Raw genomic sequence first — 19,363 nt, forward strand, 5'->3', positions numbered from 1 at the left:
CACAAGAGCCCGCCCCTCATCACAGCCACATCTCAATGATGACGATCAGCTACAGCGCCACCTGCTGTAAACAGGAAGTATGGTCTAAAAGTAAAGTAAAGTAAAGTAAGTAAACTTTATTTAGACAGCGCCTTTCACAGACCAAGGTCACAAAGCGCTTCACAGTTTCAGTAAAAACATAAAACAGGAATAAAATGTAAATGCAGATTTAAAAGGCCAAGACAACACATTGATAGACATAACATCCCTAAAAGAACTAAGCGAAAGCCTGAACAAAGAAATAGGTCTTAAGTTGACCCTTGAAGGAATCAACAGACTCAACAGAACGCAGAGAGAGCAGGAGATCGTTCCAAAGCTTGGGAGCAACGGCCTGGAAGGACCTGTCTCCTCTGGTCTTGAACAGAGTACGTGGAACCATCAGGAGGTTCTGATCCACAGACCTCAGAGCCCTGGCTGGGGCGTAAGGCTGGATCAGGTCTCTGATATAAGAAGGAACCTGACCGTGCAAAGCTCTGAAGGTTAAAACCAGAATTTTGAAATTGATCCTGTAGGACACCGGCAGCCAATGGAGAGCTTTAAGGACAGGGGTGATGTGCGTCCTCCTGTTTGTGCGGGTCAGGATTCTCGCTGCAGAGTTCTGCACTAACTGCAGGCGAGACAACTCCTTCTTGTTTAGACATGAAAACAAACTGTTACAGATAGTCTAAACGCGAAGACACAAAAGCATGAATAATCACCTCCAAATCATTTTGCGAAACCATTTTCCTGACTTTGGAGATTCTCCTCAGCTGGAAAAAGCAGTTACATAACCTGTCCATTGTCCGACTGACCCCAAATTAGCACAAGCCTCATCCGATGACATACATACGGCGACTGGCAGTCTCAGGCAGTCCTGCAGTAGCGAGGACCATTCAGCGCTTTAGCCAAGACTTCAAATTGCATGAGGCTACTTCAGCTGAACCATTTACTACTTCACTAAGGTTTAGGACTATAATCTCTTGGTAGAAAGGCAAAATAACAACTTGACTTGAATGTCTATGGTGGTGGGTATACAGAGGTTGTCACATTCTTTGTTAATATACAGTATGTATGTATACAAATATTTTCCATTTGAAATTGCAAAACTTGGAAATTGCAATCACACCATATTACACAGAAATCTTTATTAAATCGACTTCACAAATAGTCTAAATAATGTTTTTAAACTATGTTTTAATGTATATATATTTTTTTTTAATACATTTTAAAAGACATCTTTTAAAAGAGATAGACTTGGTGGGGCGATACATACAATACCCTCGTTAGTGCTACATACATTTTCTTTTTTTTCATTATAATACAATAATCACAGTGATCCAAATATTTTCCAACTGCCATGAGATTAAACCAGCCTCAGCAACAGCAGAGAAAAAACCAAAATAATCACAACAATGATAGCAAAGACAAAAACAAAAGGACACAAAACAAAGAACAAAAAAACAAAACAAAAAAAACCCCAACAAACAAACAAACAAAAACAAACAAGATGTATATATTTGATCTGCTAGTAAAACTATGTTAACGATAATTTGCAAAAAAAAAAAGAAAAAAAAAAGAGCTTGAAAATAGTAAAAAAAAACTAAAATGGTCTACAAAAAACTAATTGAAGGAAGGTTGGGAGCCTGCAATCGTGTGTATCCACGAATCTTAGTCACGTTTTGCTTTACGTTTACACACAGCGGCACACAGACACCTGAAGAAGATGAAAGGAGCGACGAGCAGGAGGAGGAGCGCTCCAGTCAGGAGCAGAGCCACGTCCACAGAGTAGTAGGAGAACCAGGGCATCCTGTATGACTGAGCCTTCAGGTGAGCTGCTCCCTTGTGCCTCATGACAAACTCTATCCAGAAGAGGGCGCTATCCATCGGCGCTATTGGCTGATCCCTGTGCAGCCCGGAGAGCCTCTGCATGTTGGTCCTGTAGGGCGGCTCCGTCAGGACTTCCTCAATGGCCTTCAGGAAGTTGTCGTCTTTGTCCATTGTAGCGACTGACAGGATCTTAGCGGCGCCTCTGTCTTCCAGACGGAGCAGGTTGTCATACTGGTCAAAGAACAGAGGGATACCCACAACCGGCACCCCGTGATAAATCGCTTCTTGGACCCCGTTTGTTCCTCCGTGAGCCACAAACAGTTTGATCTTAGGATGTCCCAAAAGGTCATTCTGGGGCATCCAGTCCACCAGTAAAGTGTTGTTACCCAGAGTGGCTGGTTTCTCACCTTTATACCTCCAGATGACTTTCTGAGGCAGTTTGGCAAAAGTGGCAGCGATATAATTTGCCAGATCTGCAGGAAGTTCAGTCACAAAGGTCCCCAGAGACATGATGAGGAACCCATGACCTGCAGAACTCTGCACAAAGTCCTCCAGGTGTTGAGGCAGGGGTTTGGCCGGTTGACACTGGAACCCCCCCATGTACACCACATTAGGCATGGTGGGGCGAGGATATTCAAACACAAAGTCCATTCTCATCAGCCAAATGTCGGCGTCAATCATTAACTGCAGGTAGTCACAGTCCGGCCCAAGATATCTCTCGCACATCTTCTGATATACGCCGCCGTTCACCCAGTTATGTTGTATTCTGCCAATCGTGTATAAAAGCATGTTTTGAACTCTCTGGAGAAACGTCATCCTGTCAGTGTAGCCACTCCCTGTTATTGGAATATAGGACACGGGTGAAGGGGCAATAGCAAGATGGGCCTCGACGGCGACTAACCAGCGAACGTTATAAACTAAGGGAAGGTTGAAATATTTGGCCACGATGGCCGCTCCACCCCAGCAGGGGTCGCCGAGCACAAGGTCAAATTTACCGCCTTTGATTTGCGTCACTAGCTCGGCGTCACCCAGCAACGTGGACGGCAACTCGGCCGTGAACTCCTGAATTTCAGCAAACAGGCCAATCATGCCAACAGCCGTGCGGAGGAACTCCATCCAAGAGATGTCGCCACGTTGAAACTTAAGGTTCTCCAACCCAACGTTTGTGATGAAGGCCTGATCTATGCCTCTCGTCACCGGAACCGTGACGGTTGTGTAGTAGGACGACTCCTCCCGGATGTACCAGCTGGCGTTGGAGCGCACCACGGTCAGGCCGTGTCCTCTGGAGTGCAGGGCTTGGAGCAGGACGTCCATGTTGATCCAGTGACTGCCGTCGGCGGGGAGGACCAGGATGTTCCTGCCTTCACACACTCCGGGAGCCAGACTGAGCAGCAGCAGAGCGCCGCAGCAACACGCCAGCCTCATCTGAAATGAAAACGAGTCCTAATCAGCAGACTGGAGCAGGGATTGGGCCATTAGACCTCCACAAAAAAAAAAAAAACGACCATTTTTTTGAAAGAAAAATTTGAGTTTGGATTTCTTTCCTCAGCGCAGTTAAACGTGACCGCCAACAAACTCGAATTTGCAAAATAAAAAAATATTTTTTAACTGCAAATTTATTTAGTTTTGAGTCGACACTTGACGGACTCTTCCTCATGGAAAGAGGAAAACGATTCCACTGACGAGCTCTATTCTTCAGTCTGGATCTTGAAACGTCAAAGACCATCTGGTCAGTGGTCCTCAACGATAATCCTGCAATAGCTGGGATAAATAAGGAGGTGTCAACCCGTTAAATACCTTAAAAACCAATAAAAAAAGACTTAAAAACCATTCCAGGAGAGACAGGAAGCCAGTGGTCTCATTTCTCATGATCTCGGTTTTTTTGAATCGTTGAGGAGAAAATGAATTTCCAGTCAAGACTTTCGATCCTCTCATCAACTGAGTAGAAGCTGAGATGAACCTGCAGAATCAGGTGGATCTGGTCAGGAAAACAGTGAAAAGAGATATTATGTTTTGGTTTTTTTTGTTTTAAATGGACCCCAGGGTAGAATGTATAAAGAAAAGAGTAAAGGGCCTACAACAGATCCCTGTGGGACCCCGCAGGACAGTGGAGCCGTGTTGGAGGAGAGATCATGGAGCTGAACAGGAAAGCTTCTATCGTTCATATGTGACATAACATTTAAAGTCCTAGTGAAATGTAACACACTACTTTGCAAAAAACGATAGTTGGGGTACTACTTATAAGGTTCCTCCGACTCTGCCCCACCACTGTTGTCGCATAACAAAATTATTTGAATTTTGAATCTCCAGCCGAGGAAGTCGGGGGAATCCTTCTTCGTGAGCGTGACGTCAAGAGTTGTGCAGATCTCCATCTGTTGTGTTTATATCGGCTTGTTTCCTCTTAAATATCCAAGTTTTAACAGTGTTTTGAAGTTATAGTCGGCGTTTTATGAGCCTTGATGAAAGATTGAGCCTGTAAGAGACCGAGAGAGGAGAAAAGGAGCACAGGCGGCGGGAGCGGCTAGCCGCTAGCGGGAGCCGCTAGCTTGGGCGGCTAGTAGACGATCAAGTAATACCTGGACTCATCTTCAGTGATTCCGCAGTCAGAAAAGCGCTTCGACATGATCCAGGAAGTCGTTCTGCCAAAAGTCAGGAGCCTCAAAGCCTCAAAGGTGAAAACTGCTGAGGCGAGGAGACGAGGACGAATGGAGGACGAAGCGTCTTCTTCCTCAAACATGTTCCAGACGGGGTCACCGATGGCAGAACCACCTTCTGTGTCTTCTTCATCAATCACTGGGTTTGAAATGATGATGATGATGAAATATGGTTAAATTCAGCCTCTTCGTGGTCAAAACTCTGATCCTCCATAATGTAAACACAACTTGGGCGTGTGCACAACCAGTGACGTCACTCTATTATTGTCAGAAGCTCCGCCCAGCAGCCAAAATACCCTGTTTATCGGCTATTTTCTCGCAGATTGCCGTGTTTTAACAATTTACCCTTGGACCAGTTAGCATAAAAAATGTCCCTAGAAGCGACAGCCAGAGTGTTTTGGAGGTCGAATCTTCATTTCACTAGGACTTTAAAGAGCTGTTCTTTTAAGGCCCACACAGTTTTGAAGACCAGTTAGTTACCAGAACATTGTGATTAACTGCATCAAAGGCAGCAGTCAGGTCTAAAAGTACTAAAGCCACCGAGTGTCCTGCATCAGCAGTTAAAAGAAGGTCGATAAAAATGTCTTAAAAGGGCAGTTTCAGTTCTGTGACGGGGATTAAAACCACACTGAAACCTTTCATCATTACTAAAATCATTAAAAAAAAACAACAACTTTGCAATTGATTAAGAACTTCCCGCTGGCATGTTCAATATTGCTCTAAGTAAGTAAGTAAGTAAGTAAGTAAGTAAGTAAGTAAGTAAGTAAGTAAGTAAGTAAGTAAATAAATAAATAAATAAATAAATAAACAGATACTTTGTCTTGGTTTACTTCTTCCACTTTTACTTTGTCCTTTAGTTGACCATCACGTCGAGTTTAGCTTCTCTTATTTCAAGCTGCCGTTCTGACATTAAAATAACCTCATTGGAAAAAAAAAAAAAAAAAAGGCCGTTATCTTTCAGTCGCTGTAATAGAAAACATGCATCAGTCAGCATTTCCACTCACCATCGTCTCACGTCTGTGTCCTCATCAAAAGGTGACTTGGCGTTACTGATATACTCTTTCGTTACTATTCAACGGCAAACAGAGTCGCGTCCCTCTGTGCTCTTTGACCCCGCGGGGGGGGGGGGGGGGGGGGTCACGTGACTTTCACCGACTCTCTAATCGCGTCAGAAACATTTCTGCGCTCCAAATCGAGACTTTTTCAGGCTGATTTGAAATCTGAGGGAACGTCAGCACCTCCAGGAGCACGCGCTGGGGCGGTGAACATCCAATCCCTGGGATAGCTCATGAAGGAAAGTCGCACACTTCCTGTTCCTTGTTGTCAGGACACACACACACACACACACACACACACACACACACACACACACACACACACACACACACACACACACACACACACACACACACACACACACACACACACACACACACACACACACACACACACACATCCGAACTGCAGATTGCGCAATCGGCGTTGCCAGGTTGGGAGGAGCGTCCCTGCAATAGAAATAAACGGCTGTAATTTAATGAACAAAAAACAACAAAAAAAATTAATACGTTGATTAGTGATTATGGAGGGCTGAATGTGCCAAAATTAAATAATTAAATACGCCATTAAATGATTAATTTAAGGTGTCATTAATTAATTACATTGGAATTAAATATGTAAATGTGTCATTCATTAATTAAAATCTGAAATAATTTGATGTAAACGGTCCGGTCTTGCACATTTCATCTGTCAAACTGACCCGTCAAACCCAGTGGGCGGGGCCAACGCTGATCCAGTCAAAACCATTGCTTTGGTGTGAAGAGTTTCTGAACATGATGCTCAGGCGTGATGAGAAACCCGACTCCTTCAACGGACTCACGGGTTTTTGAGTCGTTCATCCAAGTGAATCGGTTGTCTGAGTCATTTGAGTCATTTGATTCAGTTGCGCATGCGCACTATTTCCACCCGCTCCTGGACCTGGAGGCTCAGCTGAACTGCGACATGAATAAACAATAAGTACACATTAGTTTTCAGTGGTCCTGGTCTCCTTATTCTAGATTATGTGTGTTGCTTCTGAGGTTTAGTTGAATCAGAAAATAAATTAGATAAATGATTAAACTGAATAAATACCTGGCATCCAGAATGGCAGATATACAGTATATATTAATATATACATATGATTTTATATTTTTTTTCCCTTCCAACATTCTGATTTTCTTTTATTACTAGTATCAATAAATAATGTGACGTTCATAGGGCAGAACTAATTATAGGGGACAATATTAAATGTAACACAATACACGCTACAGTGGCAGTTTAACATTGTTTCACAAAGCTTGTAGAGATAAAGACATGAATAATACATGGATAAATACACAATAAACAAACAATGTGTGTTTGTTTTTCTCCGCCGTCACTCACAAACCTTCTGAGCGGAGCGCCGCTGCAGATTTTCAGGTGAGGGAGGGGCGGAGCCTCACCGCTCACGAGGTGAACGACACAGCGGAAGTGCTACTGACCGATTCAGTGAACGACTCTTTCGAGTTTCGAGCTGACTCGGGCATGTGAGCTGAACGAGTGAAACGAGGTGAGTCGGTCATCCGTGCTGAACTTCACCTATGAGTTGACTCAAGCTGCTGAAAGCCTCATGTGAATGTAAGGAGCCGGAAACTGCTGTGCTTAGCAGCTAGCGTTAGCGGCTCGGCTACAAGCTGCTTTTAGCAGCTCTTTTAGCAGCTCTTTTAGCAGCTCTATTAGCAGCTCTTTTAGCAGCTCTTTTAGCAGCTCTATTAGCAGCTCTTTTAGCAGCTCTTTTAGCATTACAGCTGCTTTTCTCACAGGGCGACTAAAGTTAGACGAGCTGCAGAACAGGGTTATATTTTCCTCTCTGCAGCTGGAGGCTGTAGGAAGAATGACTCAGTGAACGAGTTAATGAACGTGAAAACTCGTGAGTCACCGTTCAGTAAAGTGACTCGCGGGTTTTGAACGATTCATTCAAATTCGATCATCACTAATGCTCAGTTACCGGAGGATCTGCAGGAACTTTTCTTGAGAGGAGCCCCCACAACAACCGCCTGTGACCAAGATTCAAACGTCACCACATGAACCACTAGAATGGATTCTACAGTTTATAAACACGGTGGTTATGTTCAGTGGAATCGTTTGACAGGAGCGATGAAGTGTCAGAGACTTTAATGAATCATAACTCGCTGAATACTGAACTGATCTTCACCTGCTTTTCTTTCCGGCAAACAATATACATGTAGGCAGTGGTGTGCAGTCAGGGGCAAAGACGATTTTCTTTTTCTTTTTTAATCATTAAAAAGTGATTCTGAAATCTGTGTATGGAATCAATTAGTGACTTTAGCAACTTTATCCAGAAGATGACTGGTTCTATTTTGTGGAGCTCAAATCTCCTATGTCCTCTGAATGCATCACAGCTCCTTAGGAAAGCATTGCTAACCTCTGATGGAAGCTGGACGCTGCTATTGGGTTAAAATGTTGAGTGACAGTATCATCAGCCAATCACATTTTGATGTGTTATTAACAGACCGCCTTAGGGCCAGCAGAGTTTCTAGTGCTGGTCTGGGTGTCGTCATTGAAATGAACTTGACTGCTTGGCTCATGGGCAGGTGGTGATGACTCTGTTATTATCTGCTACTCTGGAGTGATGGCGGCTAATTTAACAGCAAGATCCATGATATGATAGAGGACCTGCTTCAGGACCTTTTTCAATTGTGATATGAAGAAGAAGAAGACCGACACCAGAAATGTATGAGCTAACTCAGACCAACAAAGGCTTTGTGCAGCATTTTACAGCAGGATGGATTTAATCTACAAGTGATGGTGATGCTAGTTTTTTTTTTTTTTTTACTTTCTCCGGATTAGATTGGTGCTGCTATTGGCATTTGATGCTGTTTTTTTTATTGTAAAGCAGGCTGCTGGCCCTGATGATACACCACCGCACGCTGCTGCATGTAGGTCTGTTACTGGACACATGGTTTGGCTTATTTTAATGTTAAAAACATTGACTAAACCATAATAGGTCAAACAATGCACACACACACACACACACACACACACACACACACACACACACACACACACACACACACACACACACACACACACACACACACGCATGATGAAGCAGAAGCAGAAGAAGTTATCAATCAGAAGAAAATGTAGATTTAGTCTATGGTGGAAACAAGACGAGTCTGGAGTTCCACAGTGAGTCAGGAGCAGACTTTAACATCTAGCGCCACCCAGTGTGTCCGAATGTAGTCACTTGCTCTGCAGCGATCCTTTATCTGAGATCCGTCTGGTCTGACTGGATGTGCAGGGGAACCAATCAGGTGTCAGGCCCCGCCCACTGAGTTTGATGGGTCAGTGTGACTGATAAAATGAATTCACGAAGCCCTGCAACACCTGACCATGAAGTAATTAAATACATCGTGAAATAATTATATACGTTTTTACATAAAGTTATTTCACATTTTAATTAATTTATGACACATTTATTGACACATTTATATATTTAATTTCAATTTTAATTAATTAATGACACATTTAATGACACATTTATATATTTAATTTCAATTTTAATTAATTAATGACACATTTAATGACACATTTATATATTTAATTTCAATTTTAATTAATTAATGACACATTTGTATATTTCATTTGAATTTTAATTAATTAATGACACATTTAATGACACATTTATATATTTAATTAAAATTGTAATTAATTAATGACACATTTAATTAATTGTTTAATGGTGTATTTAATTATTTAATTTTAGCACAGTCAGCCCTCCATAAGTGATGCTCTGAACCAAATAATTTATTATGATTACAACAGATTTCCATTTAAGAGTGTGCTGAACAACACAAGGAAGTCCACTATAATTAATTCTTACTCAAAATCTATTAAATGGCCCATATCCACAAAGGTCAAGTAGACTCACTTTAAAATAATAAATTCAAATTTGAAGTAGATGTGTGCTCATTGCGTAACTCCAGTGAAGAAACCTGAGAACATTTGTTTGTTCACTCTTTAATTATAAAACATTTTTGGTTGGATATTAAATACTGGTTATCACTGAAACTAATAGATAGATAGCCCGCTCTCAATGAAACTCACATTTTTTTTTTTTTTATGAATGATTTAAACCCGGCTCACTCAGACATTACTAATATTGTCATTCTTTTAGTGAAATATCACATCCGCTGTTCCAATGGAGAAATAAGAAACCATCATTTCCTTGTTTTCTTAACGAATTTAAACTGTATTTTTCAGCACTGCAGAAATTGAAGGAGTGGAAAATTGCAGGATATATATATATATATATATATATATATCACCAGATATCCAAATTGTTATTGTTTAAAGATGTTTTTTTCTTTTGTTGACATTGACTCGTTTGATGGTTGCTCCTTTTCAGTAGATTTGATTTCGATTTAAACGACGACTGTTTCATTATTGAAGATGACTTTGTAAATGCTCCCCAGCATGGTCCTTAAACATGTTCTTTGTTTATTTCTGAGTTTGCATTTCCTCTACAAGAGTTTGCAATTGTATTGTTTTTTTCATAGTAAAAGTTAAAAAAATAAAATAAATAAGGTTGAGAGGAGCATTGCCAGATCCAGCAAGAGAAACAAGGAACAAAACATTTCTAAAAGTTACTTTTGTGGCTATTTTCTGTTTCTGTCTGAGTGCAGACACTGTATGTGATGGAATTTGCAAACTAAAAAAGTGGCTGAACATAAAAAAAAAAAGTCATGATTAACCTTTAGTAGAAGTAAATCCATGTTATTTGGACAGCGCTGAAAGGGACACACATGCACAGTTAAAGGCAGACGGTGAGGAAATTGAGGGAGTTCATGCAAGTAAGTTTCTTAGCGTTTTAGCTGTTGATAAAATAAATAGGAAATGTCAGAAGAAAAAAAACACCTTCGGTACAAAATATCAAGAAGCATTTCAGTAATGGATTAAGTAAAAATACATCCTGGACCACAAATCGCTCCACATATTATACTGTTCACTGGTGTTACCATATCTAAATGACTGAGCAGAGGTTTACTACAGCTACTGTCAATTTGACAAAAAGAGAGCAATCGGGATCATTCATTAAACTGGGTTTAGACATCAGACAAATTCACTTTTCTTAAAATCAAAAATACCAGAATTCACTGACATGGTACATTTTTGAAAAACACAAATAATGTGTAAAGCAATTAACCACCAACGTTCTACAAATGTTCCAAACTTAACAGAGATGTGGATCCCAACTGGAGAGAAGCTTGTTAAAACAGTAGATTCCACACAACACTCAAGTCTTTTTGTCTGTCTGTATGTGGAGTGAGGTTGTGGAATGTTTTGGAGGTGGAGCTCAGGCAGTGTCCAAACACCACCCAATTCAGCAACAGTTGGGGGAAAATTGAAGATTACAACAAGGTATATATATTTTTAATGTCACTGTCAAGCACTAATATTAAACCACAATTGATGGATTCTTTTTTTTCTTATTTTTTTTATTTTATTTAACAGAAATTGATACACAGCATGAAGAGTTGTGAGGAGGAGGAAGAGGAATGAGAAGAGGAAGAGTATGGGCATTAGGAGGAGGAGCGTCGGGTCTGGGTGATCCAGGTGCTGAAGGCGGAGACCCGGGCGTAGACGGAGGGTCTCTCAGGACGCCCACATCCGATCCCAAAGGATGTGACACCTGGCGGGAACCAATCAGAGAACAGCTTTTTTTTTTTTTTTACATTTTTAACCACTTCCTGCTTTTTAATGTGTGTCTGTGGATGTCAGTGTGTGTGTGTGTGTGTGTTTGCTGACCAATCACAGTCCAGCTTCCATCGTCCAGACACATGAGTGGACCGCCAGAGTCCCCCTGGTAACCGAAAGGACAGTTTAAGAGTCTTCAGGTGAGTCCAAATCCGTTCCACCTATTTTTCTTGGGCGACCCAGGTGAGTCTGGGAGGATCCCAGTGACAGATTACCTGGCAGGTATCAATCCCTCCTTCATTGTATCCGGCACACAGCATGCCAGAGGTGATGGTGTACTCAGGTAGCTTGTTCTGACACTCAGTCTGATTCACCAGAGGGACCACGGCCTCCTGGAGGATGTCTGGAAGGTCACCTGAGACACACACAGGTGACACACACACACAGGTGAGACACACACACACACAGGTGAGACACAGAGGCAGGTGAAAGACGTCCTCTTGCTTTACCGTCCTCAGCATCTCGTCCCCAACCAGCGATGAAACACTTTGTTCCTGCAGGTGAACTTTGACCTTCAGTTGGCAAACACACTGGCTGGACCCCCTCTGAAACACACACACACACACACTTAGTCACAAAGTTTTTCAATGGCGCCATCAGACCCGTCTTGGAGGGTGGTACTGACGGGTGAAGTTGACGGGCTCCTGCAGGTGCATCAAGGCGATGTCGGCGTGTTTGCTCAGCCGGTTGTAGTGCTGGTTCATGACGATCCGATCGACTCGTCTGGTCTGAACCTCTTCCGGGTTTTTGTTGCTCTGAGCGAGAACTCCGAGTAAAGCCACCCAGGACTCCAGTTCGTTCTTTCTGGAGAGACGTTTCAGTGTGATACCAATGTACTGCAGCTCTAGAATCACCTGCCGCTCAACTCCAGCTCTATTATGACCTCTACATGTGTCATCACTCTACATTCTGGACCTCCTCTTCAATGAAAAGCTAACTTGGCGATTCAGGAACATCGGATTATAATAGATTGTATCAAAAAAAAAACATGGTTCAGCACTCCGAGGAATTCGTCACCAAGTTGCGTACAACAAGAGGCGTGACCTCTCACCCGTAGACGCAGTGGGCCGCCGTCAGCAGCCAATCGCGGGCGATTAGCGAGGCTCCACACACATGTTTGCCCTTCCAATGCAGAGACGCAATCCATGGCCATTTCCCTTTCGCGGAATTGGTCCCGCCCACCACCAGGCCCGTACCTGACAGGTCAGAACAACCAGGACCAGGTGAGCCTCGGGTCACGTTCCGTCTCCAGGGAAGAAGAGGAAGCACACACCTGTATCGGATGGACGGTCGTCCAGTTGTTCCGACTGAACCGTGACATTTGTAACCTGGCGGACTCCACAAGCTGAAACAGAGAGACTCGTTCACTGAGACACCAGGAAACATTGACGTCACGGCGCCGGTCTCCTGGTATTTAGCAAGGTACTGTTGTGAACTCACGCAGGTAGGTGCAGGTCAGGTGAGTCACTTGGTTGCTGCTGCAGTTTTCACTGTAAATGTCACAAATGAATAAACATGAAGGATGTCTGAAAAAATGACTCACGTATTTGTTTAATTTCTTTGTATTTTGGTGGGAGGAATCTATAGAGCCATTGCTTCTGGATCTAGTTGTTTCTCAGTCAATTTCTTGATTCAGGTCCTGGTCTGGGTTCCTGTGTCAGGACCAGTCCGTGTTTTATTTTGACCATATTTAATCGTAATTCAGGATCTGGTTTTAGTTTCTGCTCAAAGCTGTGCAGTTTTACTTTGGTTCTTGTTTCTTCATCTCATTATTGATTCTAGAACTTGTTTCTGGATATGGTTCCGAGCCCTTTCCTGGTTCTTGGGTTAGATCCTGAGTTTTGTTTCTGGTTTTGGTTCTGGTTTTCATGTCAGGATCAGGCCATAGTTTGGTTTCAATGTGATGTTTTGATCCTAGTTTGGGATCTGGTTCATGTTCATGTTTCTGTTCATGATTCTTGCTTCAGGATCTAATTTTAAATCAAGATTAGCCTCTGGTTCTGAATTTGGGTCTTGGGTCTAAATCCTAAATCTGCTGGTTCTTGATTCAGGATTTTGGCTGCATTTCTTCATCAAGTTGTGAATCTAATTTCAGACTTCAACTTTTAGCTTTAGTTTTAAAATGCATGTTTCGACTTCACTCTCTGTGTTGGAATATTCTAGTTTGAATCTGGATCTGGTTTTGATCCCAGGTCAGGTCTTGGTTCTGGTTCTCAGTACCTTGTACTGGTCTCGATGGTTCCACTGCTGCCGAGTGTGATGTTTACAAACGGTGAGTCTTGGGGTTGAGCCGGCAGAGTTGAGGCGTCTCCAGACCTAAAAGAGAGTCAGAACCAGAACCGGGTCTGAGTCTGGATCTCAACACTTCCTGGTTCTGCTCTTGTCAAACAGGCAAGGTTACCTGTATCCCAGGTACAGACAGGTGAGGTTGGACAGGTGAGGGGTCCAGGTGTCAGCACAAACGGTAAAGAGGTCAGAACCAAGCTGCACCTGAAGGCGGCCTGGTCCGCTGTCCTGAAGGTGGACTGGTACACGCAGGCGTCTTGGTTAGATTCTTCGCAAATCACCAGGCATGTCTTTGGTTGCCGTAGTGACAGGCTGTTAGTCTGACCACCCCTGGAAGCTTGTGTACTACCTTACCACAGTCGACCTCGTCGGTGCCGTCCGGGCAGTCGACCACACCGTTGCACTGACCGCTGCCATGGATACAGAGTCCGGTCCCACACTGGAACTGGCCAGAGGTGCACGGAGCTGCCAACATACACACACATGATCACGTTGACCAGACACCTGACCTTTCAGTCCAGCTCACCTGGTAGCCCCAGACCAATCCCACAGGTGAAGTTGGCTTTAAAGCCACGATCCGAATGATAGGAGTCATCCGTGAAGAACCACACTGTCATCTGATTGGTGGTTGAGTAGAAGTCATGGGCGGGGCCATCGCTGCCGGTGAGGACGGCTGAAACAGAGCTGCAATGAGGTCACCTGCACAGGTGAGCGGCCAAAATCCTTGATTGAAACAGCTCTTCACCAAGCAGAGTGGAGTTAGGCCCCGCCCCATCTCGAACTTCCACCATATCCATTGCTGCCTCAATGTCGACGTCCTCAAAGTGCAGCTGAATGTTCTGGCCCACGTCAGCGTGCAGAGTCCATACACCTGCAGCAAGGCATCATGGGTAAAATACAGGTGGTAGGTGTAGACAGGTAAAGAGAAGATGAAACAGGGACAGACAAGTACAGACTCACACTTAAAGTTACTCCCATACGAGTGTGGGTAGTTTGGCGAGTTAAATGTTGAGTTTGTCTCCCAGAGGTCGAAGGGTCCGCCGCAGTCAGCTGGGCCAATCAGAGAGAGGGAGGGAGTCAGAATGGATCACAGGTGTGTTCACTTACCTTTGTGAGTGGTGTAAAAAAAAAAACTGTTCTATGTTTCAGAAATGAGCACATTAAAACCAGAACCCTTCTGAGGTCTAAGGTCTCATTTACGCGACATTTTCAAGAGAAAATTGAAATTTTTTTTGTGTTTTGACGGACTGTTTAGATAACAACTCTGCTCGGAGTCACTGAAAACTGAACTTGTTGAAAATGTCTACCAAAGTGGAACGTTGACCACCTGTCCCAGCCTATCTTGAGGGTGTGGTCTATGTCATACCGTGTTTTGGGCCGTGGCTCTAAGGCCAGGCTGCAACCTGCGCGACGTCAACAATCTCTACGTTCACAGCGAGCCACAAAGTACGACATAATACACTTTGGGTCACAACATGAATTTTGCTGTGTGCAGACTGCATGACGAAAACACAAGCTGAATGTGTTGTACGATGTACGCGAGTCGACGTGATTGTAAAAGAATATAATGTCACAAGCATGTGCCAATCAATCATGAAAGAGAGACTAGCGAAGCCTTCGCCATTGTGGCATTCATGGGTTTGCAGAGAAATCTTGAAAGCTTCAAATAGGTACTAGTGTAGCGCTTATCAGTACGTCATGTCATGCTGTATTTCTATTGGTTGGTGAGTTGACGTAGGCCTCAGCAGCGGTCACGATCACCCCAAATTCCTGACGCTGTCAGAATTTTTTCTCAAGTTGTCTTTGGTCACAAGACCATGACAACGTTCTTTAACTGGTCTCACAGTGTGACCTGGGATAGATGTCCTCATGATTCTCTCACGGTTGTTTGCAGAGAATGAAAATTGCAGTGTGTTGCGGGCACAAGGCTAAGTGTCAGGAGGGGACGTGGTCTGCGTATGGAGGCGTGGCTTAACTCCTTTTGTGTATGGGGTCATCGTCTGAGGTTTACCTGGTATGGAGGCTTTGAGTAACTCTTACTTGGTAAAGGTGGTGTTGTTGTTGGAGGCGGTACGGTGGTGGGGTCAGGGGGAGCGGGGCCACAGGGACCAGAGGTCATCGCGATGTCATCCAGAGCAATGTCGTTGAAGATGCCTCGATGCTTCAGAGCTTCAAACATCACCTGCAGAGGTCACAGGTCAGCTCCGGACCGACCACCTGACATGTCGCTGTGATGTCACTGTGTTGTCACTGACCGTGTCCCCAGAGCTCAGGTTCAGGGTCACCTGGCCGTAGTGCCAGCTGTCGCCATAGTTACCGCGTCTCTGATACACCACAGAGCCGGGCGGTGACGGTGACAGCAGGAGGACACTGAGCTGATGGACGTCCAGGCCGAACATGTGGAACCTGTTTACATGCAAATGCTTCCATGGCTTCATACATTGACACTATTTGTTAACGTTGCAAACTATGTTCCGTTTTATGTGTTTGGTTGGGGGGGGGGGGGGTGTTGTGCTGTTAGTGTTGTTGGTATATTTATGTCAGTATGTACCAGAAGCTGAGACACATTGGCTCAGTGGACGCAGTCAGAGGAATGCTTTGGATCCAGAAACTCTTCAACCAGCTTCCAGGACTGGTCGGAGTCACCAGGTAGAAACCTGAGGGTCAGCAAGTCACATGAAATCATCCAATGTCTTCCAATAATCAAATAACACACACACACACACACACACACACACACACACACACACACACACACACACACACACACACACACACACACACACACACACACACACACACACACACACACACACACACACACACACACACACACACACACACGGGTCAAGTGACCCACCTGAGCTGTTTCCCAGTGTGTGGTCAACACTCGGCCCAGTAGACGGAGGAAATGAGGGACCTCGGATTCGAATCCAGTCATTACTGTCGTCCTGCGGCTGCCTCCAGAAACAAATGCCTTGCTCAAAAGTACAGGTCAGCTTCTCCTGGTCTGAACAGAAAAGCAGGCTGTGAGTCAAAAATCTCCCCAAAAACCAGCCCACCCCTTCTCACTCCCTCCTGCCTCCTCCCTCCTCCCTCCTCCCTCCTCCCTCCACCCCTCCTCCTTACTGGACAGGTTGCTGGTGTCAGCGGTGGTGTATGAGGCGTTGAAGGCTGATGTGGCAGAATCCTGTGCATTGAATTCCACTGTGGACCGATCTGTGAGCAGCCACACCACGCCGGGCGACTCGAACACTGAGAAGTGAGCTGTCAAGCACAGGGAGACGTCCAAGAGGTCAGTAGGGTGTGTTCATCGTGTCCGACTCTGTGTCTCTTGCAGCTCACCTGTAAGCTGCTTGTCCTCTCCAACGCCCTCGTAAAAATTCAAAGTTGTGGAGTGGCCGTTGGGTTCGAACTGGTGAATGTTGACCTTGACGGATTGACCTCTGTCCACTCTGCAACCACACAAAGAACAATTCACACAATGAAAGTACTAACTTACACTGTGTTATACTGTGTGCGTCATTGTTTGTTGGAGTATCTGTTACCTGATGATCCACCGACAGGTGTTTCCGTTCAGAGATTTGGGGTTTGGTGATCCGAACGAACCGCTCGGTCCTCTCAGCTCAAACTGCCCATCACACAGTGTTCCTGTGGAAGCCATAGGAGGAGTGCTGAGACAGATACAGACAGGTACAGACTGCGGCACCAGACATAGACAGGCACAGACTGAATACAAACCACAGAGAGCAGCAGTTTCATCAGAGGCATCCAGACAGTCAGAAACACCGTCACAGAGTCGAAAGGTTGGTACACATGTCACGCCGTCAGCACAAGGGGAGAAATTGGGACGACACACTACTGAGGACATCACACACACACACACACACACACACACACACACACACACACACACACACACACACACACACACACACACACACACACACACACACACACACACACACACACACACACACACATGCAACTGTTAACAAAACCAAGACACCAGCATTGACACACCTGGACGCGTCTCACCTGTGGTTGTGCTGCTGCTCGCTGCGGCGGTCGTCCCTTGAGGTGTCGTCACCTGGGGGGTCTGGGGGGTCTGGGAGGTCTGGGGGGTCTGGGAGGTCTGGGGGGTCTGGGAGGTCTGGGAGGTCTGGGGGGTCTGGGGGGTCTGGGGGGTCTGGGGGGTTGTTGTCACCTGAGGTGGTGCCACCTGAGATGGGTCTGCAGAAAGTTTAGGTGGTTGAGTGGCCTCACCTTGACCCCACAATGACCCCACAATGACCTCACAATGACCTCACCTGTGATCTGAATGCTGTCCCTGTCGATAACCAATCCACTGCCACCAGCTTCCTGAAGCCCCGCCCCCAGTTGCTGCACCACCTCCCTCTCATCAACCAGGTGAACAAACCAGAGGTCAAGGGTCACCGCTATGCTGCCGTTACTGGAGGTCAAAAACCAACAACAGTTCATCAGCCATCATCAGTCAATCAGTGATGTCACACGATGCCACTGACCTGAACTCTCGGACCTGACAGGACTTGTACGCCAAACTGAGCTCACTGAAACCAAACGCCGCAGACACCTGTGGCCCAACCAGAAGTCAGACTGTGATCAGGTGTTGTTCTAGAGGGTGGAAGTTCCTGCTGGAGGTTCCGTTTCCTGTGTGGAGCTCACCAGAGTCTGCACGTCGAAGGCCAGGGATTTGAACTCTGGACTGCTGGAGTTGGTCAGCTGCTCGGAGAACTCCGCTCCCTCAGTGATGATCATCCGAGCTCTCAGCTGCACCGGCTCGGCCACACCTGGACACACAACCACAGACACGACACACAGACGTGACAGACAATGATTCAGTTTTCAGTGGTAAATTCACGGCAGTGGGATTCAAACCTAGAAAGCCTACAGAGACAAGCTTGTTTCTTTGACCTCTAGGCCACCACTGCCCCCCCCCCCCCCCCCCCCCCCACACACACACACACACACACAGCGATGTGATTGGCTGTGTGTTTACCTTCAGGCTGAAGGCTGATCCACAAAACCACGATGAGTCCGACACAGCAGACCAGAAGGATCAACGAGATGAAGATGAGGAGGAACTCCAGAGAGGACAGACGAGGCTTCATCTTTACCGCTGCACAAACACACAAGTGGTATTCAACACAACCAGCACACAACACCACAAGCCTAGTACACAAACACAACACAACTACCGCACAGCTCAACACACGACAAAAACAACACCCATTCAACACACAGCTGCGTGTATGAGTGTGTTCTTTTTGCTCCTCCTACCTGTTGTTGTTGTGTGTCTCTCCGGTCGGCCCACTTTTTAAATGAAAATCACTTCTTATCAATAACGTTAATATTTCTGTTTCTGAGATAAACTCAACTAATCAGCTGCTGACTCACAACAGCAATGATTTCATGATTTATGACGCTGACATTTGAACACCCGCCCGTGCGTGTGTGTGTGTGTGTGTGTGTGTGTGTGTGTGTGTGTGTGTGTGTGTGTGTGTGTGTGTGTGTGTGTGTGTGTGTGTGTGTGTGTGTGTGTGTGTGTCATCCAGTAGGTACCTCTCAACCTCCAGCTCCAGCCATCACCCACTGTGGTCTTGCTCTAAAACATTGTGATGAATTTCCATCAAATCACTTGTCAAGTCCTCGTGTGGTATGCTAATGTCACCATCAGCGCACACAGTGGACGATGTGATTATTTTACTTCCTCGTTAATAGTGGAGCAAATAACAAGAGGAGCTGAACTGATTCAAACAAAC

At 45.0% G+C, this 19,363-nt stretch overlaps 2 protein-coding genes across 2 annotated transcripts; both read right to left on the minus strand.

Moving 5' to 3' along the window:
- Positions 1–221: 221 nt before the first annotated feature.
- Positions 222–5,609, minus strand: LOC308139775 (UDP-glucuronosyltransferase 2C1-like). Its single transcript, XM_080509304.1, has 2 exons — positions 5,504–5,609; positions 222–3,270 (listed from the first exon to the last, which is right to left on the minus strand). The coding sequence occupies exons 1-2, from the start codon at positions 5,504–5,506 to the stop codon at positions 1,687–1,689; spliced, it is 1,587 nt and encodes a 528-aa protein (XP_080365430.1). The 5' UTR covers positions 5,507–5,609; the 3' UTR covers positions 222–1,686.
- Positions 5,610–11,119: 5,510 nt separating this feature from the next.
- On the minus strand, positions 11,120–18,712 carry tmprss15 (transmembrane serine protease 15; the record flags this gene model as incomplete). The annotated part of the gene is made up of 26 exons (XM_080508496.1): positions 11,120–11,229; positions 11,346–11,400; positions 11,510–11,649; positions 11,744–11,839; positions 11,920–12,098; positions 12,346–12,490; positions 12,568–12,639; positions 13,522–13,610; positions 13,696–13,819; positions 13,935–14,045; positions 14,107–14,253; positions 14,326–14,451; positions 14,541–14,630; positions 15,621–15,762; positions 15,836–15,986; positions 16,132–16,237; positions 16,441–16,590; positions 16,710–16,847; positions 16,926–17,035; positions 17,129–17,231; positions 17,322–17,438; positions 17,619–17,813; positions 17,891–18,033; positions 18,107–18,174; positions 18,267–18,391; positions 18,601–18,712. 26 exons carry the CDS (start codon positions 18,710–18,712, stop codon positions 11,120–11,122), a joined length of 3,144 nt encoding a protein of 1,047 aa, XP_080364622.1.
- Between the last annotated feature and the right edge of the window lie 651 nt (positions 18,713–19,363).

This window comes from Blennius ocellaris (assembly GCF_963422515.1).
Source record: "Blennius ocellaris genome assembly, chromosome: 14".
Taxonomy (NCBI): domain Eukaryota; kingdom Metazoa; phylum Chordata; class Actinopteri; order Blenniiformes; family Blenniidae; genus Blennius; species Blennius ocellaris.